The sequence below is a fragment of the Rana temporaria genome, chromosome 3 (genome assembly GCF_905171775.1).
Source record: "Rana temporaria chromosome 3, aRanTem1.1, whole genome shotgun sequence".
Lineage (NCBI taxonomy): Eukaryota > Metazoa > Chordata > Amphibia > Anura > Ranidae > Rana > Rana temporaria.
The window spans coordinates 6,695,302-6,712,385 of NC_053491.1; the positions used below are offsets into that span (position 1 = coordinate 6,695,302).

At 45.7% G+C, this 17,084-nt stretch overlaps 1 protein-coding gene across 1 annotated transcript in view; it reads right to left on the reverse strand.

Moving 5' to 3' along the window:
• Positions 1-776: 776 nt before the first annotated feature.
• FAH (fumarylacetoacetate hydrolase) overlaps positions 777-17,084 on the reverse strand; it is a 56,261-nt gene continuing 39,953 nt past the window's right edge. Inside the window, exons 10-14 of the mRNA XM_040342187.1 lie at positions 12,747-12,822; positions 9,367-9,413; positions 6,757-6,858; positions 4,474-4,591; positions 777-1,274 (exon numbers count right to left, since the gene is read on the reverse strand). Coding sequence (XP_040198121.1) covers positions 1,204-1,274; positions 4,474-4,591; positions 6,757-6,858; positions 9,367-9,413; positions 12,747-12,822 — 414 coding nt within the window. The 3' untranslated portion in view covers positions 777-1,203. The remainder of the gene's footprint in view (positions 1,275-4,473; positions 4,592-6,756; positions 6,859-9,366; positions 9,414-12,746; positions 12,823-17,084) is intronic.

Below are 17,084 nucleotides of genomic sequence, written 5' to 3' on the forward strand. Positions count from 1 at the left end.
GACAAATTTTTCTGAAAACGAGTTTTCGAAAGAACGAAAATTCGAAGATTCGAAAGAACAAAAATCAGAAAATAAGAACAAAAATCCACAGGAACGAAAAATCTGAAAACAACAACGAAAATCCAAAAATTCGATAGAATGAAAATGTGAAAATTTAGAAAAAAATAAATGGATAATTTTTATCATAATTAAATTATTGCATTTATTAACCATTATTATAACTTTATTATTATTAATAATAATAATAATAATAATAATAAATAATAATAATTATTATTATTATTTTAAAAATATAATAATAATAATAATAATAAACTATTAAATTATTGGTATTGGAATTTTCTTTTAAATTTGTCTGTTAGTGAACTAAACAAATAACCATTATTATAGCTTTTGATTATTAATAATAATAAGTATTAATAATAATAATCATCATGATGATATCAGTTATAAATGATTAAATTATAGGTATTTGAATTTCCTTTTAAATTTGGCTGCCTGTTAGTGAATGTAACGAAAAATTCGAAGATTCGAAAGAACAAAAGAACAAAAATCAGAAAATAAGAACAAAAATCCACAGGAACGAAAAATCTGAAAACAACAACGAAAATCCAAAAATTCGAAAGAATAAAAATTTGAAAATTTAGAAAAAAAAAATGATAGTTTTTATTATAATTAAATTATTGCATTATTATAGTTTTATTATTATTATTATTATTATTATTAATAATTATTTTAAAAATATAATAATAATAATAATAATAATAAACTATTAAATTATAGGTATTTGAATCTCCTTTTAAATTTGGCTGCCTGTTAGTGAATGTAATGAAAAATAATTTATCCAAATTATTGAAATAATGAATACCCCATCTATACGAATGGAACGTACCAAATTCAAATTTTTCCGAATTGATTTAAAATAACAAATTTTGATCATAACGAATGATGCGAAAAATGTATAAAAAAAAAGACAGAATAAAACGAAAAAAATAAAAAAAAATGTGGCCATGCAGGTGTCTAATGGCCACTAGATGGAGTTGTAGATCATAGGAAAGAAACATATTGGAATCTTTTATCCAGGGCTTGGGGTTTAGGAAATAGGCGCGCTCTGCATTATTATGACACGGGTTACTTTAACTTAAGAGATGTTTCTGCATTTTCATTTATATCATTTGGTAGAATCTAGAAAAACAACAACATTTATACAGCTGGATGAATTGTTCCTGAGCATGCGCCAAATCCAACCCGATATCCTTCTCCTTGGCAGTAACCTGTAGGAAAGAAACAAACTTTAAATAAGGTAATACAATATTAAATGATATAGTTATTAGAAACAACATGATGTATGGAGGAAGGTCTCGGTGATGTGTGGAGGAAGGTCTCGGTGATGGGTGGAGGAAGGTCTCGGTGATGGGTGGAGGAAGGTCTCGGTGATGTGTGGAGGAAGGTCTCGGTGATGTGTGGAGGAAGGTCTCGGTGATGGGTGGAGGAAGGTCTCGGTGATGGGTGGAGGAAGGTCTCGGTGATGGATGGAGGAAGGTCTCGGTGATGTGTGGAGGAAGGTCTCGGTGATGTGTGGAGGAAGGTCTCGGTGATGTGTGGAGGAAGGTCTCGGTGATGGGCGGAGGAAGGTCTCGGTGATGTGTGGAGGAAGGTCTCGGTGATGTGTGGAGGAAGGTCTCGGTGATGTGTGGAGGAAGGTTTCGGTGATGTGTGGAGGAAGGTCTCGGTGATGGGTGGAGGAAGGTCTCATGATGTGTGGAGGAAGGTCTCGGTGATGGATGGAGGAAGGTCTCGGTGATGTGTGGAGGAAGGTCTCGGTGATGGATGGAGGAAGGTCTCGGTGATGGGTGGAGGAAGGTCTCGGTGATGGATGGAGGAAGGTCTCGGTGATGTGTGGAGGAAGGTCTCGGTGATGTGGGGAGGAAGGTCTCGGTGATGGGTGGAGGAAGGTCTCGGTGATGTGTGGAGGAAGGTCTCGGTGATGGATGGAGGAAGGTCTCGGTGATGTGTGGAGGAAGGTCTCGGTGATGTGTGGAGGAAGGTCTCGGTGATGGATGGAGGAAGGTCTCGGTGATGGATGGAGGAAGGTCTCGGTGATGGGTGGAGGAAGGTCTCCGTGATGGATGGAGGAAGGTCTCAGTGATGTTTGGAGGAAGGTCTCGGTTAGGGTTGTCCCGATACCACTTTTTTAGGACCGAGTACGAGTACCGATACTTTTTTCAAGTAGTCGCCGATACCGAATACCGATACTTTCTTTAAATGTGTCCCCAAATGCAGCCATGTCCCCCACATATGCAGCCATGTCCCTCTAGCCATGTCCCTCCCATATGCAGCCATGTCCCTCTAGCCATGTCCCTCACATATGCAGCCATGTCCCTCTAGCCATGTCCCTCATATATGCAGCCATGTCCCTCTAGCCATGTCCCTCACATATGCAGCCATGTCCCTCTAGCCATGTCCCTCACATATGCAGCCATGTCCCTCACATATGCAGCCATGTCCCTCTAGCCATGTCCCTCACATATGCAGCCATGTCCCTCACATATGCAGCCATGTCCCTCTAGCCATGTCCCTCACATATGCAGCCATGTCCCTCTAGCCATGTCCCTCACATATGCAGCCATGTCCCTCACATATGCAGCCATGTCCCTCTAGCCATGTCCCTCACATATGCAGCCATGTCCCTCTAGCCATGTCCCTCACATATGCAGCCATGTCCCTCTAGCCATGTCCCTCACATATGCAGCCATTTCCCCCATACCTTTGCCGCCGAAAGCCGCCGCCGCCGCATGGAGAAAATCACAGCATTCATTTGAATAGCTGTTTTGCCCGTGCGTATAGACACTCCCCCTTGCTCGGAATTGGACAGATCACGATCACCGATCCAATCCCGAGCAAGGGGGAGTGTCTATACGCGCGGGAACACTACAGCTATTCAAATGAAAGCTGTGATGTTCCCGCACGCCGTTTAACCCATGCGGCGGCTTTCGATGCGGCGGCTTTTCGATGCAGCGGCTTTCGATGCGGCGGCGGGGGGGGAAGTATTCTATTTAGGTATCGGGGGTATTTGCGGGAGTACGAGTACTCCCGCAAATACTCGGTATCGGTCCCGATACCGATACTGGTATCGGTACAACCCTAGTCTCGGTGATGGATGGAGGAAGGTCTCGTGATGTGTGGAGGAAGGTTTTGGTGATGGATGGAGGAAGGTCTCAGTGATGGATGGAGGAAGGTCTCAGTGATGGATGGAGGAAGGTCTCGGTGATGTGTGGAGGAAGGTCTCGTGATGTGTGGAGGAAGGTCTCGCGATGTGTGGAGGAAGGTCTCGGTGATGGATGGAGGAAGGTCTCGGTGATGGATGGAGGAAGGTCTCAGTGATGGATGGAGGAAGGTCTCAGTGATGGATGGAGGAAGGTCTCAGTGATGGATGGAGGAAGGTCTCAGTAATGGATGGAGGAAGGTCTCAGTGATGTGTGGAGGAAAGGTCTCAGTGAGGTGTGGAGGAAAGGTCTCGGTGATGTGTGGAGGAAAGGTCTCGGTGATGTGTGGAGGAAAGGTCTCGGTGATGTGTGGAGGAAGGTCTCAGTGATGTGTGGAGGAAGGTCTCAGTGATGTGTGGAGGAAGGTCTCAGTGATGTGTGGAGGAAGGTCTCGGTGATGTGTGGAGGAAGGTCTCGGTGATGTGTGGAGGAAGGTCTCGGTGATGTGTGGAGGAAGGTCTCAGTGATGTGTGGAGGAAGGTCTCAGTGATGGATGGAGGAAGGTCTCAGTGATGTGTGGAGGAAGGTCTCAGTGATGTGTGGAGGAAGGTCTCAGTGATGTGTGGAGGAAGGTCTCGGTGATGTGTGGAGGAAGGTCTCGGTGATGTGTGGAGGAAGGTCTCGGTGATGTGTGGAGGAAGGTCTCGGTGATGTGTGGAGGAAAGGTCTCGGTGATGAGTGGAGGAAGGTCTCGGTGATGTGTGGAGGAAGGTCTCGGTGATGGGTGGAGGAAGGTCTCGGTGATGTGTGGAGGAAAGGTCTCGGTGATGTGTGGAGGGAGGAAGGTCTCAGTGATGGAGGGAGGAAGGTCTCAGTGATGGGTGGAGGAAGGTCTTGGTGATGGGTGGAGGAAGGTCTCGGTGATGGATGGAGGAAGGTCTCGGTGATGGGTGGAGGACGGTCTCGGTGATGGGTGGAGGAAGGTCTCAGTGATGGGTAGAGGAAGGTCTCGGTGATGGGTGGAGGAAGGTCTCGGTGATGGGTGGAGGAAAGGTCTCGGTGATGTGTGGAGGAAAGGTCTAGGTGATGTGTGGAGGGAAGGTCTCGGTGATGTGTGTCCAATAATGACTCTGTATCTGTGACAAGAGTAGGCGGTTGCCGGCCAAATCTCACTAGAATGTACTCTAATCCAGGTATCCTTCTAATCTGCCCAGCACTGTGGAAGATCACAGAACTCTTCCCGTACGAACGTTCTCTCCTCCAGTACCTGTTATAATAACGGTGTCTCCGTCCCGCAAGAATGTCCGAGTGTGACCATTTCCAAGATCGATCGGCTTAGATCCTCTCCATGACAGTTCCAGCATTGAGCCGAAGCTTGAAGGGTCCTACGAGACAAATAACGAGAGGGGCGGAGCCAGATATTCCATTAGTCAATGACGTGATTTGTCTCTTACAAAAAAAACTTTAGCCCCCAGACAATAATTACAAGACAGCATGTGGGGGGGGTCCAATAACAGAGACTCCCAGAGACTGGATTTCTAAGGCGGTTCTCTAGTCCCAGAGGGCCTGTGATTTTCAGGGATGAAACCCATGGGATCGATTGCCCCAAAGGTCTCAACATACACTAGATTACCAAAAGTATTGGGACGCCGGCCTTTACACGCACATGAACTTTAATGTCTTCCCAGTCTTAGTCCATAGGGTTCAATATTGAGTTGGCCCCGCCCTTTGCAGCTATAACAGCTTCAACTCTTCTGGGAAGGCCGTCCACAAGGTTTAGGGGTGTGTCTATGGGAGTGTTTGACCATTCTTCCAGAAGAGCATTTGTAAGGTCAGGCACTGATGTTGGACGAGAAGGCCTGGCTCTCAGTCTCCACTCCAATTTATCCCAAAGGTGTTCTACTGGGTCGAGGTCAGGACTCTGTGCAGGCCAGTCAAGTTCCTCCACCCTAAACTCGCTCATCCATGTCTTTATGGACCTTGCTTTGTGCACTGGTCCAAACCATTTGGTGGAGGGGAGATTATGGTGTGGGGTTGTTTTTCAGGGGTTGGGCTCCAGTGAAGGGAACTCTTAAGGCGTCATCATACCAAGACATTTTGGACAATTTCATGCTCCCAACATTGTGGGAGGAGTTTGGGGACGGTCCCTTCCTGTTCCAACATGACTGCCCACCAGTGCACAAAGCAAGGTCCATAAAGACATGGATGAGCGAGTTTGGGGTGGAGGAACTTGACTGGCCTGCACAGAGTCCTGACCTCAACCCGATAGAACACCTTTGGGATGAATTAGAGTGGAGACTGCGAGCCAGACCTTCTCCTCCAACATCAGTGCCCGACCTTTACAAATGCCCTTCTGGAAGAATGGTCAAACATTCCCATAGACACCCTCCTAAACCTTGTGGACGGCCTTCCCATAGACACACCCTCCCAAACCTTGTGGACGGCCTTCCCAGAAGAGGTGAAGCTGTTAAAGCTGCAAAGGGCGGGGCCAACCCAATATTGAACCCTCCGGGACTAAGACTGGGAGGCCATTAAAATTTCATGTGTGTGTAAAGGCAGGTGTCCCAATACTTTTGGTAATCTAGTGTAGTTCTGCCTCCCTGAGAAGCTCTAAGCCTGGGTAGAAGGACACGTTCATCTGAGGCCTCTGTACACACGTGGCCCCAGAGGCAATTGAGTGGTGTCAGTGGGAGGAATAGTGCCCCATCATTGGTATCAGTGGGAGGAATAGTGTCCCATCATTTGTATCAGTGGGAGGAATAGTTCCCCATCATTGGTGTCAGTGGGAGGAATAGTGCCCCATCATTGGTGTCAGTGTGAGGAATAGTGTCCCATCATTGGTGTCAGTGGGAGGAATACTACCCCATCATTGGAGTTAATGGAAGGAATAGTATCCCATCATTGGTGTCAGTGGGAGGAATAGTGTCCCATCATTGGTATCAGTAGAAGGAATAGTGTCCCATCATTGGTGTCAGTGGGAGGAATAGTGTCCCATCATTGGTATCAGTGGGAGGAATAGTGTCCCATCATTGGTATCAGTGGGAGGAATAGTGCCCCATCATTGGAGTTAATGGAAGGAATAGTGTCCCATCATTTGAGTCAGTTGAAGGAATAGTGCCCCGTTGATAAAAGTAAGAGGAATTATCCCCCATTGTTGGTGTCAGCGAAAGGAATATCGTCTTGCATCAGTGAAAGGAAAAGTGGCCCAAGGGCCAGGTAAAGGCAAGCAAAGGGCCGCATCTGGCCCCTGGGCCGAGAACACTGTTCCTGGACTGTCTGTTTTTTGTTGATTTGAAATGGAAAATGCTGCATTTTTTGGCCACTAGATGGCGCAAAGTATCCTTGGAAATTCCTATGATTTTTTGCTTCGCCATCTACTGGCTAAATTTGTTATTTTCCCATTTTAAATCAATAAAAAACTTTTGACCAGCAGAGGAAAAAACATTATTATACATTATAAGTACATTTTTGCAGATCCTCACAGAATGAATGTACATGAATTTCTATACACCCCTAGATTTTTCATTCAGATAATATGGTTTAGGGTTACCGGTCCACTTATGGTTCCTGATGCCAACAGATCTCCGGGACGAGCGTTACAGCCGGTTATTGTGTGATGGGCCAGCTGCTGCTTCATAGTCCAGTACATGTACTACAAAGACAAAGAATGAATCCTTATAGAAGAGACACACCAGAGAGACGAACACCAGAGAGAAGACCACCAGAGAGATGACCAACAGAGGGAAGACCACCAGAGAGAAGACCACCAGAGAGAAGACCACCAGGAGGGAAGAACTACAGAGGGAAGAACACCAAGAGGAAAGAACACCAAGAGGGAAGACCACCAGAGAGAAGACCACCAGAGAGAAGACCACCAGAGAGAAGACCACCAGGAGGGAAGAACTACAGAGGGAAGAACACCAAGAGGGAAAAACACCAGAGGGAAGACCACCAGAGGGAAGACCACCAGAGGGAAGACCACCAGAGGGAAGACCACCAGAGGGAAGACCACCAGAGAGAAGAACTACAGAAGGAAGACCACCACAGGGAAGACCCCCAGAGAGAAGACCCCCAGAGAGAAGACCACCAGAGAGAAGACCACCAGAGAGAAGAACTACAGAGGGAAGACCACCACAGGGAAGAACACCAGAGAGAAGACCCCCAGAGAGAAGACCACCAGAGAGAAGAACTACAGAGGGAAGACCACCACAGGGAAGAACACCAAGAGGGAAGACCCCCAGAGCAAAACACCAGAGGGAAGACCACCAGACAGAAGACCACCAGAGAGAAGACCACCAGAGAGAAGACCACCAGAGGGAAGACCACCAGAGAGAAGAACTACAGAGGGAAGACCACCACAGGGAAGAACACCAAGAGGGAAGAACACCAAGAGGGAAGACCCCCAGAGAGAAGAACTACAGAGGGAAGACCACCACAGGGAAGAACACCAGAGAGAAGACCCCCAGAGAGAAGAACTACAGAGGGAAGACCACCACAGGGAAGACCACCAGAGAGAAGACCACCAGAGAGAAGACCACCAGAGAGAAGACCACCAGGAGAGAAGACCACCAGGAGAGAAGACCACCAGAGGGAAGAACACCAAAGGGAAGACCACCAGAGGGAAGACCACCAGAGAGAACTACAGAGGGAAGACCACCACAGGGAAGAACACCAGAGAGAAGACCCCCAGAGAGAAGACCACCAGAGGGAAGAACACCAGAGGGAAGACCACCAGAGAGAAGACCACCAGAGAGAAGACCACCAGAGGGAAGAACTACAGAGGGAAGACCACCACAGGGAAGAACACCAAGAGGGAAGACCCCCAGAGCAAAACACCAGAGGGAAGACCACCAGAGAGAAGACCACCAGAGGGAAGACCACCAGAGGGAAGACCACCCGAGAGAAGAACTACAGAGGGAGGACCACCACAGGGAAGAACACCAAGAGGGAAGAACACCAAGAGAAGAACTACAGAGGGAAGACCACCACAGGGAAGAACACCAGAGAGAAGACCCCCAGAGAGAAGACCACCAGAGAGAAGAACTACAGAGGGAAGAACTACAGAGGGAAGACCACCACAGGGAAGAACACCAGAGGGAAGACCACCAGAGAGAAGACCACCAGAGAGAAGAACTACAGAGAGAAGACCACCACAGGGAAGAACACCAGAGGGAAGAACACCAAGAGGGAAGACCCCCAGAGCAAAAAACCAGAGGGAAGACCACCAGAGAGAAGACCACCAGAGGGAAGAACTACAGAGGGAAGAACACCAAGAGGGAAGAACACCAGAGGGAAGACCACCAGAGAGAAGACCTACAGAGAGAAGACCACCAGAGGGAAGACCACCAGAGGGAAGACCACCAGAGGGAAGACCACCAGAGAGAACAACACCAGAGAGAAGACCACCAGAGGGAAGAACACCAAGAGGGAAGAACACCAAGAGGGAAGAACACCAGAGAGAAGACCACCAGAGAGAAGACCACCAGAGGGAAGAACACCAGAGGGAAGAACACCAGAGGGAAGAACACCAGAGGGAAGACCACCAGAGGGAAGACCACCAGAGGGAAGACCACCAGAGAGAAGACCACCAGAGGGAAGACCCCCAGAGAAAAACACCAGAGGGAAGACCACCAGAGGGAAGACCACCAGAGAAAAGACCACCAGAGGGAAGACCACCAGAGAAAAACACCAGAGAAGACCACCAGAGAAAAACACCAGAGAAGACCACCAGAGAGAAGACCACCAGAGAGAAGACCAGAGGGAAGACCACCAGAGAAAAACCCCAGAGAAAAACACCAGAGGGAAGAACACTAGAGGGAAGACCACCAGAGGAAAAACACCAGAGAGAAGAACAACAGAGGGAAGAACACTAGAGAGAAGACCACCAGAGGAAAACACCAGAGACAAGACCATCAGAGAGAAGAACATCAGAGGGAAGGCCACCAGAGAGAAGACCACCAGAGAAAAACACCAGAGGGAAGAACACTAGAGGGAAGACCACCAGAGGAAAAACACCAGAGAGAAGAACACCAGAGAGAAGAACACCAGAGAGAAGAACACCAGAGAGAAGAACACCAGAGGGAAGACCCCCCAGAGAAAAACACCAGAGGGAAGACCACCAGAGGGAAGACCACCAGAGACGTGTCCATAGAGGACTTACCTTGAAGTTAGATCTGCAGAGAGCTGCCGGCTCCTCCATGCCATTCCCTGTTCGGAATGATCACAATAATGATTATTATTATTATTAGAACCTTTATATCATTTCTATAGAGTGCTGGAAGTGTAGGTGACATTGTATCATTTCTATAGAGTGCTGGAAGTGAAGGTGACATTGTATCATTTCTATAGAGTGCTGGAAGTGTAGGTGACATTGTATCATTTCTATAGAGTGCTGGAAGTGAAGGTGACATTGTATCATTTCTATAGAGTGCTGGAAGTGTAGATGACATTGTATCATTTCTATAGAGTCCTGGAAGTGTAGATGACATTGTATCATTTCTATAGAGTGCTGGAAGTGAAGGTGACATTGTATCATTTCTATAGAGTGCTGGAAGTGAAGGTGACATTGTATCATTTCTATAGAGTGCTGGAAGTGTAGATGACATTGTATCATTTCTATAGAGTGCTGGAAGTGTAGGTGACATTGTATCATTTCTATAGAGTGCTGGAAGTGTAGATGACATTGTATCATTTCTATAGAGTGCTGGAAGTGTAGGTGACATTGTATCATTTCTATAGAGTGCTGGAAGTGTAGATGACATTGTATCATTTCTATAGAGTGCTGGAAGTGTAGATGACATTGTATCATTTCTATAGAGTGCTGGAAGTGTAGATGACATTGTATCATTTCTATAGAGTGCTGGAAGTGTAGGTGACATTGTATCATTTCTATAGAGTGCTGGAAGTGTAGATGACATTGTATCATTTCTATAGAGTGCTGGAAGTGTAGATGACATTGTATCATTTCTATAGAGTGCTGGAAGTGTAGGTGACATTGTATCATTTCTATAGAGTGCTGGAAGTGTAGATGACATTGTATCATTTCTATAGAGTGCTGGAAGTGTAGATGACATTGTATCATTTCTATAGAGTGCTGGAAGTGTAGATGACATTGTATCATTTCTATAGAGTGCTGGAAGTGTAGATGACATTGTATCATTTCTACACTTCATATGGGCGTACATGTACGTCCCTGCCTTTCCCGGGGTCAGGGGTCCGATCAGGACCCCCCCCCCCTCGGTACATGCGGCGGTCGGAAACCCGCGGGGAGCGATCCGGGACGACGGCGCGGCTATTCGTTTCTAGCCGCCCCCTCGCGATCAATCCCCGGAGCTGAAGAACGGGGAGAGCCGTATGTAAACACGGCTTCCCCGTTCTTCACTGTGGCGGCTGCATCGATCGAGTGATCCCTTTTATAGGGAGACTCGATCGATGACGTCAGACCGACAGCCACACCCCCTTACAGTTGTAAACACACACTAGGTGAACACTAACTCCTACAGCGCCCCCTGTGGTTAACTCCCAAACTGCAACTGTCATTTTCACAATAAACAATGAAATTTAAATGCATTTTTTGCTGTAAAAATGACAATGGTCCCAAAAATGTGTCAAAATTGTCCGATGTGTCCGGCATAATGTTGCAGTCATGAAAAAAAAAAAACGCTGATCGCCGCCATTAGTAGTAAAAAAAATAAAAAAAAAATAAAACTATCCCCTATTTTGTAGACGCTATACATTTTGCGCAAACCATTCGATAAACGCTTATTGCAATTTTTTTTACCAAAAATAGGTAGAAGAATACGTATCGGCCTAAACTGAGGAAAAAATTTAATTATATATGTTTTTGGGGATATTTATTATAGCAAAAAGTAAAAAATATTGAATTTTTTTCAAAACTGTCGCTCTATTTTTGTTTATAGCGCAAAAACTAAAAACCGCAGAGTTGATCAAATACCACCAAAAGAAAGCTCTATTTGTGGGAAAAAAAGGACGTAAATTTTGTTTGGGAGTCGCGTCGCACGACCGCGCAATTGTCTGTTAAAGCGACGCAGTGCCGAATCTCCAAACCTGGCCTGGGCCTTTAGCTGCCTAAAGGTCCGGGGCTTAAGTGGTTAAGTACCGAAGTTTGGGGCCATTCCACGAGCGTGCGCAATTTTAAAGCGTGGCAAGTTAGGTATCTATTTACTCGGCGTAACATCCTCTTTCACATTATATAAGAAAAAAAATTGGGCTAACTTTACCGTTTTGTTATTTTTTAAAATAATTTTTCCAGAAAGAACGCATTTGAAAAATTGTTGCGCAAATATCGTGCAACGACCGCCATTTTATTCCCTAGGGTGTCTGCTAAAAAGAAAACATATATAATGTTTGGGGGTTCTGAGTAATTTTCTAGCAAAAACAATGGCCTGGATTCAAGAAGCAATTGCGCCTGTGTAACCATAGGTTACACAGCGCAATTGCTTACTTGCCCCGGCGTAACGAATGCTCCTGATTCAGGAACCTCGTTACGCCGACGGCAGCCTAAGATATGCGCGGCATAAGGCTCTTATGCCCGCATATCTTAGGCTGCATTCTTGCGCAGGCCGCTAGGTGGCGTTGCTGTTGTGCTCAGCGTATAGTATGCAAATTGCATACTAACGCCGATTCACTACCCTACGCGAGCCCTGCATACGCAATTTATGTGGTTTCCGTACGGCGTTTTTTGCGTAAGGCTGCCCCTGCTATTAGCAGGGGCAGCCAATGTTGCGTATACCCGTCGTTCCCGCGTCGGGAAATTTGAATTTTACGTAGTTTGCGTAAGTGATTCGTGAATGGTGCTGGACGCCATTCACGTTCAATTTGAAGCAAATGACGTCCTTGCGAAAAGTTTCCCGACGGAGCATGCGCTCCACGATCGGCGCGGGAACGCGCCTAATTTAAATGATTCCCGCCCCCTACGGGATCATTTAAATTGCGCGCGCTTACGCCAGGCATTTTGCTTCTGCTCCGTGAATCGAGGGCAGCGCAAAAAAATTGCGGGGGTGCAGGGCAAAAACGTTGCCCTGCGCCTCCGTAAAAAAAGCGCAATTCTTACTGAATCCGGGCCAATGATGATTTTTACATGTAGGAGAGAAGTGCCGGAATAGGCGCGGTACGGAAAGTGATTAAATTGATGAGGCCGGGAGCTCCGACAAACCTTGAAGTAATTAATTCTAAACGCATTAGTAGCGGCGGCTCTGAAGCGCGGCGTTTCTACATAATGAGCCCTTATCTGTCCTCCAAGCTCCATCACATGCAGTGTCATCATGGCTGCCGCCGGCAATGCAGAATTCCGTAAGAATCCCTTCAATGAATCTCCTCCCAGTCTTATCATTTCACTGATTAGTCACCGCCGGCTATAATGAGATACTTTGTTTCCTTTACTCAGTTATTAAATCTGCGGAGAGGATTTCTGGGGACGGCGGTAAATGCGGCAATACAGAGGCGCGATCCTCTACTATCCTTACATTCAACCTCCACAAGGATCGATAATACACACAATCATCAATCGATGTAATTTACCTTGAAGGCTGACAGACAAGTTAATATTGAACGTGTAATCGCTCTTATCCTGGAGATACGGGAGAGGCGCGGGATCCTGCAGGGGAGAAGAATCAATGAGAGGAGAGCGCGATGGGCGGAGGACCTTCCTGGCCTGACAAACGTCTTCTATACAGCCAGACCAGGGAGCCCAATGAGAAGTCACATAGCAAATACAATTCTATACCCAAGAGAAAAAGATACATTGAAATAATAGAGAATATCATTTGGTGCGAAATACAGATAGAAGATAAAATAACAAAGGCCTAGATTCACGTAGGCGGGCGCAACGTTAGGCAGGCGTAGCGTTTCGCATATACGCTACGCCGCCGTAAGTTAGAGAGGCAAGTGCTGTATTCACAAAGCACTTGCCTCCTAAGTTACGGCGGCGTAGCGTAAATGGGCCGGCCTAAGCGCGCCTAATTCAAATGAGGAACAGGGGAGCGTGTTTTATGTTAATGACTGGTGACCCGACGTGATTGACGTTTTTAATGAACGGCGCATGCGCCGTCCGTGGACATATCCCAGTGTGCATTGCTCCAAAGTACGCCTTTTCGACGTGAACGTAAATTACGCCAAGCCCGATTCGCGTCCGACTTACGCAAACCACGTAAAAAGATAGGCCTGTTCCGACGTCCATACCTTGCATGGGCTGCGCCACCTAGGGACCAGCTTTATCTTTACGCCGGCGTATCTCTAACGTAAACGGCGTAACTAATTGCGCCAGGCGCACGTACGTTCGTGAATCGGCGTATCTAGTCATTTGCATATTCTACGCCGAACTCAACGGAAGCGCCACCTAGCGGCTAGCGTAAATATGCACCCTAAGATACGACGGTGTAGGAGACTTACGCCGCTCGTATCTTAGCCTAATTTAAGCGTATCTGGTTTCCAGAATACACTTAAATTTGCGACGGCGTAGATTGAGTTACGACGGCGTATCTACTGATACGCCGGCGTAAAGCTATCTGAATCCACCTAATCGTAACTATTTTGTTGAGGGTAAATCCCATAAACTTCTTTTAAATTATAAACTTGTGTATTTTTTCATTATCTTATAATTTCTTTGTATTTCCTTTCTATTTCCAGTAGATGGCGTCTGATAGATTAAATCTCCTGAGGAAGCTACTAATCGTGGCGAAACATGTAGAGACATTTTCAGCTTGCACATTCTTGAAACTGTATTGTATAATTGGCTGGAATTTTATATTCTGTAAAATGTTATCTTTATAAATAAATATATTTTTACTTAAATGTTGTTGTAATTTTTCACCTTAAAAATCCCAACTAGACATGTGCATTTCGTTTTGTTACGAATTCGGACAAATTTTTCATTATTCGGAAATTCGTATGCATTTTCCAAAATAGGAATTTCATTAAGAATGAAATCGAATTGGAATAGAAAAGATTAGAATAGAATATACTATATATTTCTTCTATTCTGTTCTATTGTTTTTCTATGCTTTTCTTTTCTATTATTTTCTATTCTATTCTAATCTTTTCTATTGGAATTCGATTTCATTCTATACCAAAGTCGAATTTCAGAAGATGTTATATATATATATATATATATATATATATATATAGAGAGAGAGAGAGATATATAAAATATATTTTTTTCTGTTCTGTGCTATTGTTTTTCTATACTATTCTTTTCTAGTATTTTCGATTCTATTTTAATCTTTTCTATTCAAATTCGATTTTTCTGTTTGCTCACTTTTAGGTAGATTCACAAAGAGTTAGGCCGGCTTATCAGTAGATAAGCCGGCCTAACTCAGAATCTACGCCGGCGTTTGTTTAAGCGTATGCTCAAACAGAGATACGCTTAAACATATCTAAGATACGACGGCTTGCGCCGTCCTATCTTAGATTGCAATTTTTCGGATGGCCGCTAGGTGGCGCTTCCATTGCGGCCGGCGTAGAATATGTAAATGAGCTTCTACTTCGATTCACGAACGTACGCCCGGCCGCCGCAGTCGCTTTACGCCGTTTCCGTAAGGCCTTAGGCGGCCTAAAGTTATTCCACCTATGAGGTGGAATAACAATGTTAAAGTATGGCCGCCGTTCCCGCCGCGAGGTTAGAATTCTTTACGTCGTTTGCGCAAGTCGTCCGCGAATCGGGAGTTACGTCGTTTACGTCCACGTCGAAATCAATAGGCCCGTACGGCGTACTTAGCCGCAATGCGCCCTGGGAAATGTAGGCGCCTGGCGCATGCGCAGTGTAAGAAAAAACGTCAAAAACGTGAGGTCAAGCCTCATTTCCATACAACACGCCCCCCCCTCCAACCAATTTGAATTAGGCGCCCTTACGCCCGCTCGTTTTAGGCTACGCCGCCGTAGATTAGCAGGTAAGTTGATTTAGAATCATTACTAGCCTAACTAATTTACGGCGGCGTAGCCTAAACACGCTAAGCTACGCCGCCGCAAGTTTAATCCAATCTACCTGAATCTACCTATTTGCATTTTGTAAATTTGATAAAAAATGAAAAAAATATATATATATTTTTGAAGCCGTTCCTTCTTTACAGCATTTCTTCACACCTGCCTACAACTTTTGCACAGTGCTGTATATACATTATATTATGATTAATGCATATGAAGAAAGATGATATAGGAGATTAGGACGGCGCCGCCGTGTTTACATGCTGGAGGAATGGAAAGGTTCATCTTTCCATAGGTGGTCTCTGTGTTTAGAAGAACTCCAAATCTCTTCCATCCCTGTAGGATAAATGCGCATTTAATAGGATCCCTCAATGGACTCCGGGGGGCCCCCCGGCTGGATTTCTAGTCGTTTATTTGCTTATAAGGTCTGTGTTGGGTCTTCATTTGATGGGATAGTGATAGATTTATATGTTCTGGGTTTGCACCAGACATATGAAGAGATACACTAGATCACCAAAAGTATTGGGACGCCTCTGCCTTTACACGCACATGAAATTTAATGGCCTCCCAGTCTCAGTCCGTAGGGTTCAATATTGATTTGGCCCCGCCCTTTGCAGCTATAACAGCTTCACCTCTTCTGGGAAGGCCGTCCACAAGGTTTAGGAGGGTGTCTATGAAAATGTGTGACCATTCTTCCAGAAGAGCATTTGTGAGGTCAGGCGCTGATGTTGGAGGAGAAGTCCTGGCTCGCAGTCTCCGCTCCAACTCATCCCAAAGGTGTTCTATCGGGTTGAGGTCAGGATTCTGTGCAGGACAGTCAAGTTCCTCCACCCCAAACTTGCTCCTCCGTGTCTCTATGGACCTTGTTTTGTGCACTGGTCCAAATCATTTAGCGGAGGGGGGGTTATGGTGGGGGGATTGTTTTTCAGGGGTTGCGATTGGCCTCTTCAGTTCCAGTGAAGGGAACTCTTAAGGCGTCGGCATACCAAGACATTTTGGACAATTTCATGCTCCCAACTTTGTGGGAGGAGTTTGGGGACGGCCCCTTCCTGTTCTAACATGACTGCCCACCAGTGCACAAAGCAAGGTCCATATAGACATGGAGGAGCGAGTTTGGGGTGGAGGAACTTGACTGACCTGCACAGAGTCCTGACCTCAACCCGATAGAACACCTTTGGGATGAATTAGAGAGAGACTGTGAGCCAGGCCTTCTCATCCAGTAACTGACCTCACAAATGTTCTTCTGGAAGAACGGTCAAACATTCCCATAGACACCCTCCTAAACCTCGTGGACAGACCTTCCCAGAAGAGGTGAAGGTGTTATAGCTGCAAAGGGCGGGGCCAACTCAATATTGAACCCTACAGACTAATGACCCGTACACACCATCACTTTATGTGATGAAAAAAAACGAAGTTTTTAAAAACGTCACTTTAAATGACCGTGTGTGGGGGAAAACGTTGTTTTATGTCTTGTGAAAAACGACCAAAAAAAATTTGAAGCATGCTTCAATTTTATGTGTCGTTTTTCAAAACGTCGTTTTTTACTTCACAGAAATTGACCGTGTGTAGCAAAAAACGTAGTTTAAAACGACGTTTTTACACCCGCGCATGCCCAGAAGCTACTTATGAAGCGAGCTTCAATGGAAAAACGTGGTGGAACGTAACCTCGCTTTGCTAGAACATTGTGAGAAAACGATGGTGTGTAGGCAACTTCGTCTTTGAAAATTGAAGTTTCAAAAACGTCGTTTTTTACTTCACAGAAAGTGTCGTTTTTTTTCATCACATAAAGTGATGGTGTGTACGCGGCATAAGACTGGGATGCCATTAAAGGTCATGTGCGTGTAAAGGCAGGTGTCCCAATACTTTTGGAAATATGTATGTATGTGTGTATATATATATATATAGTTTCTAAACCATTTTTTAAAAAGAATGTAAAGA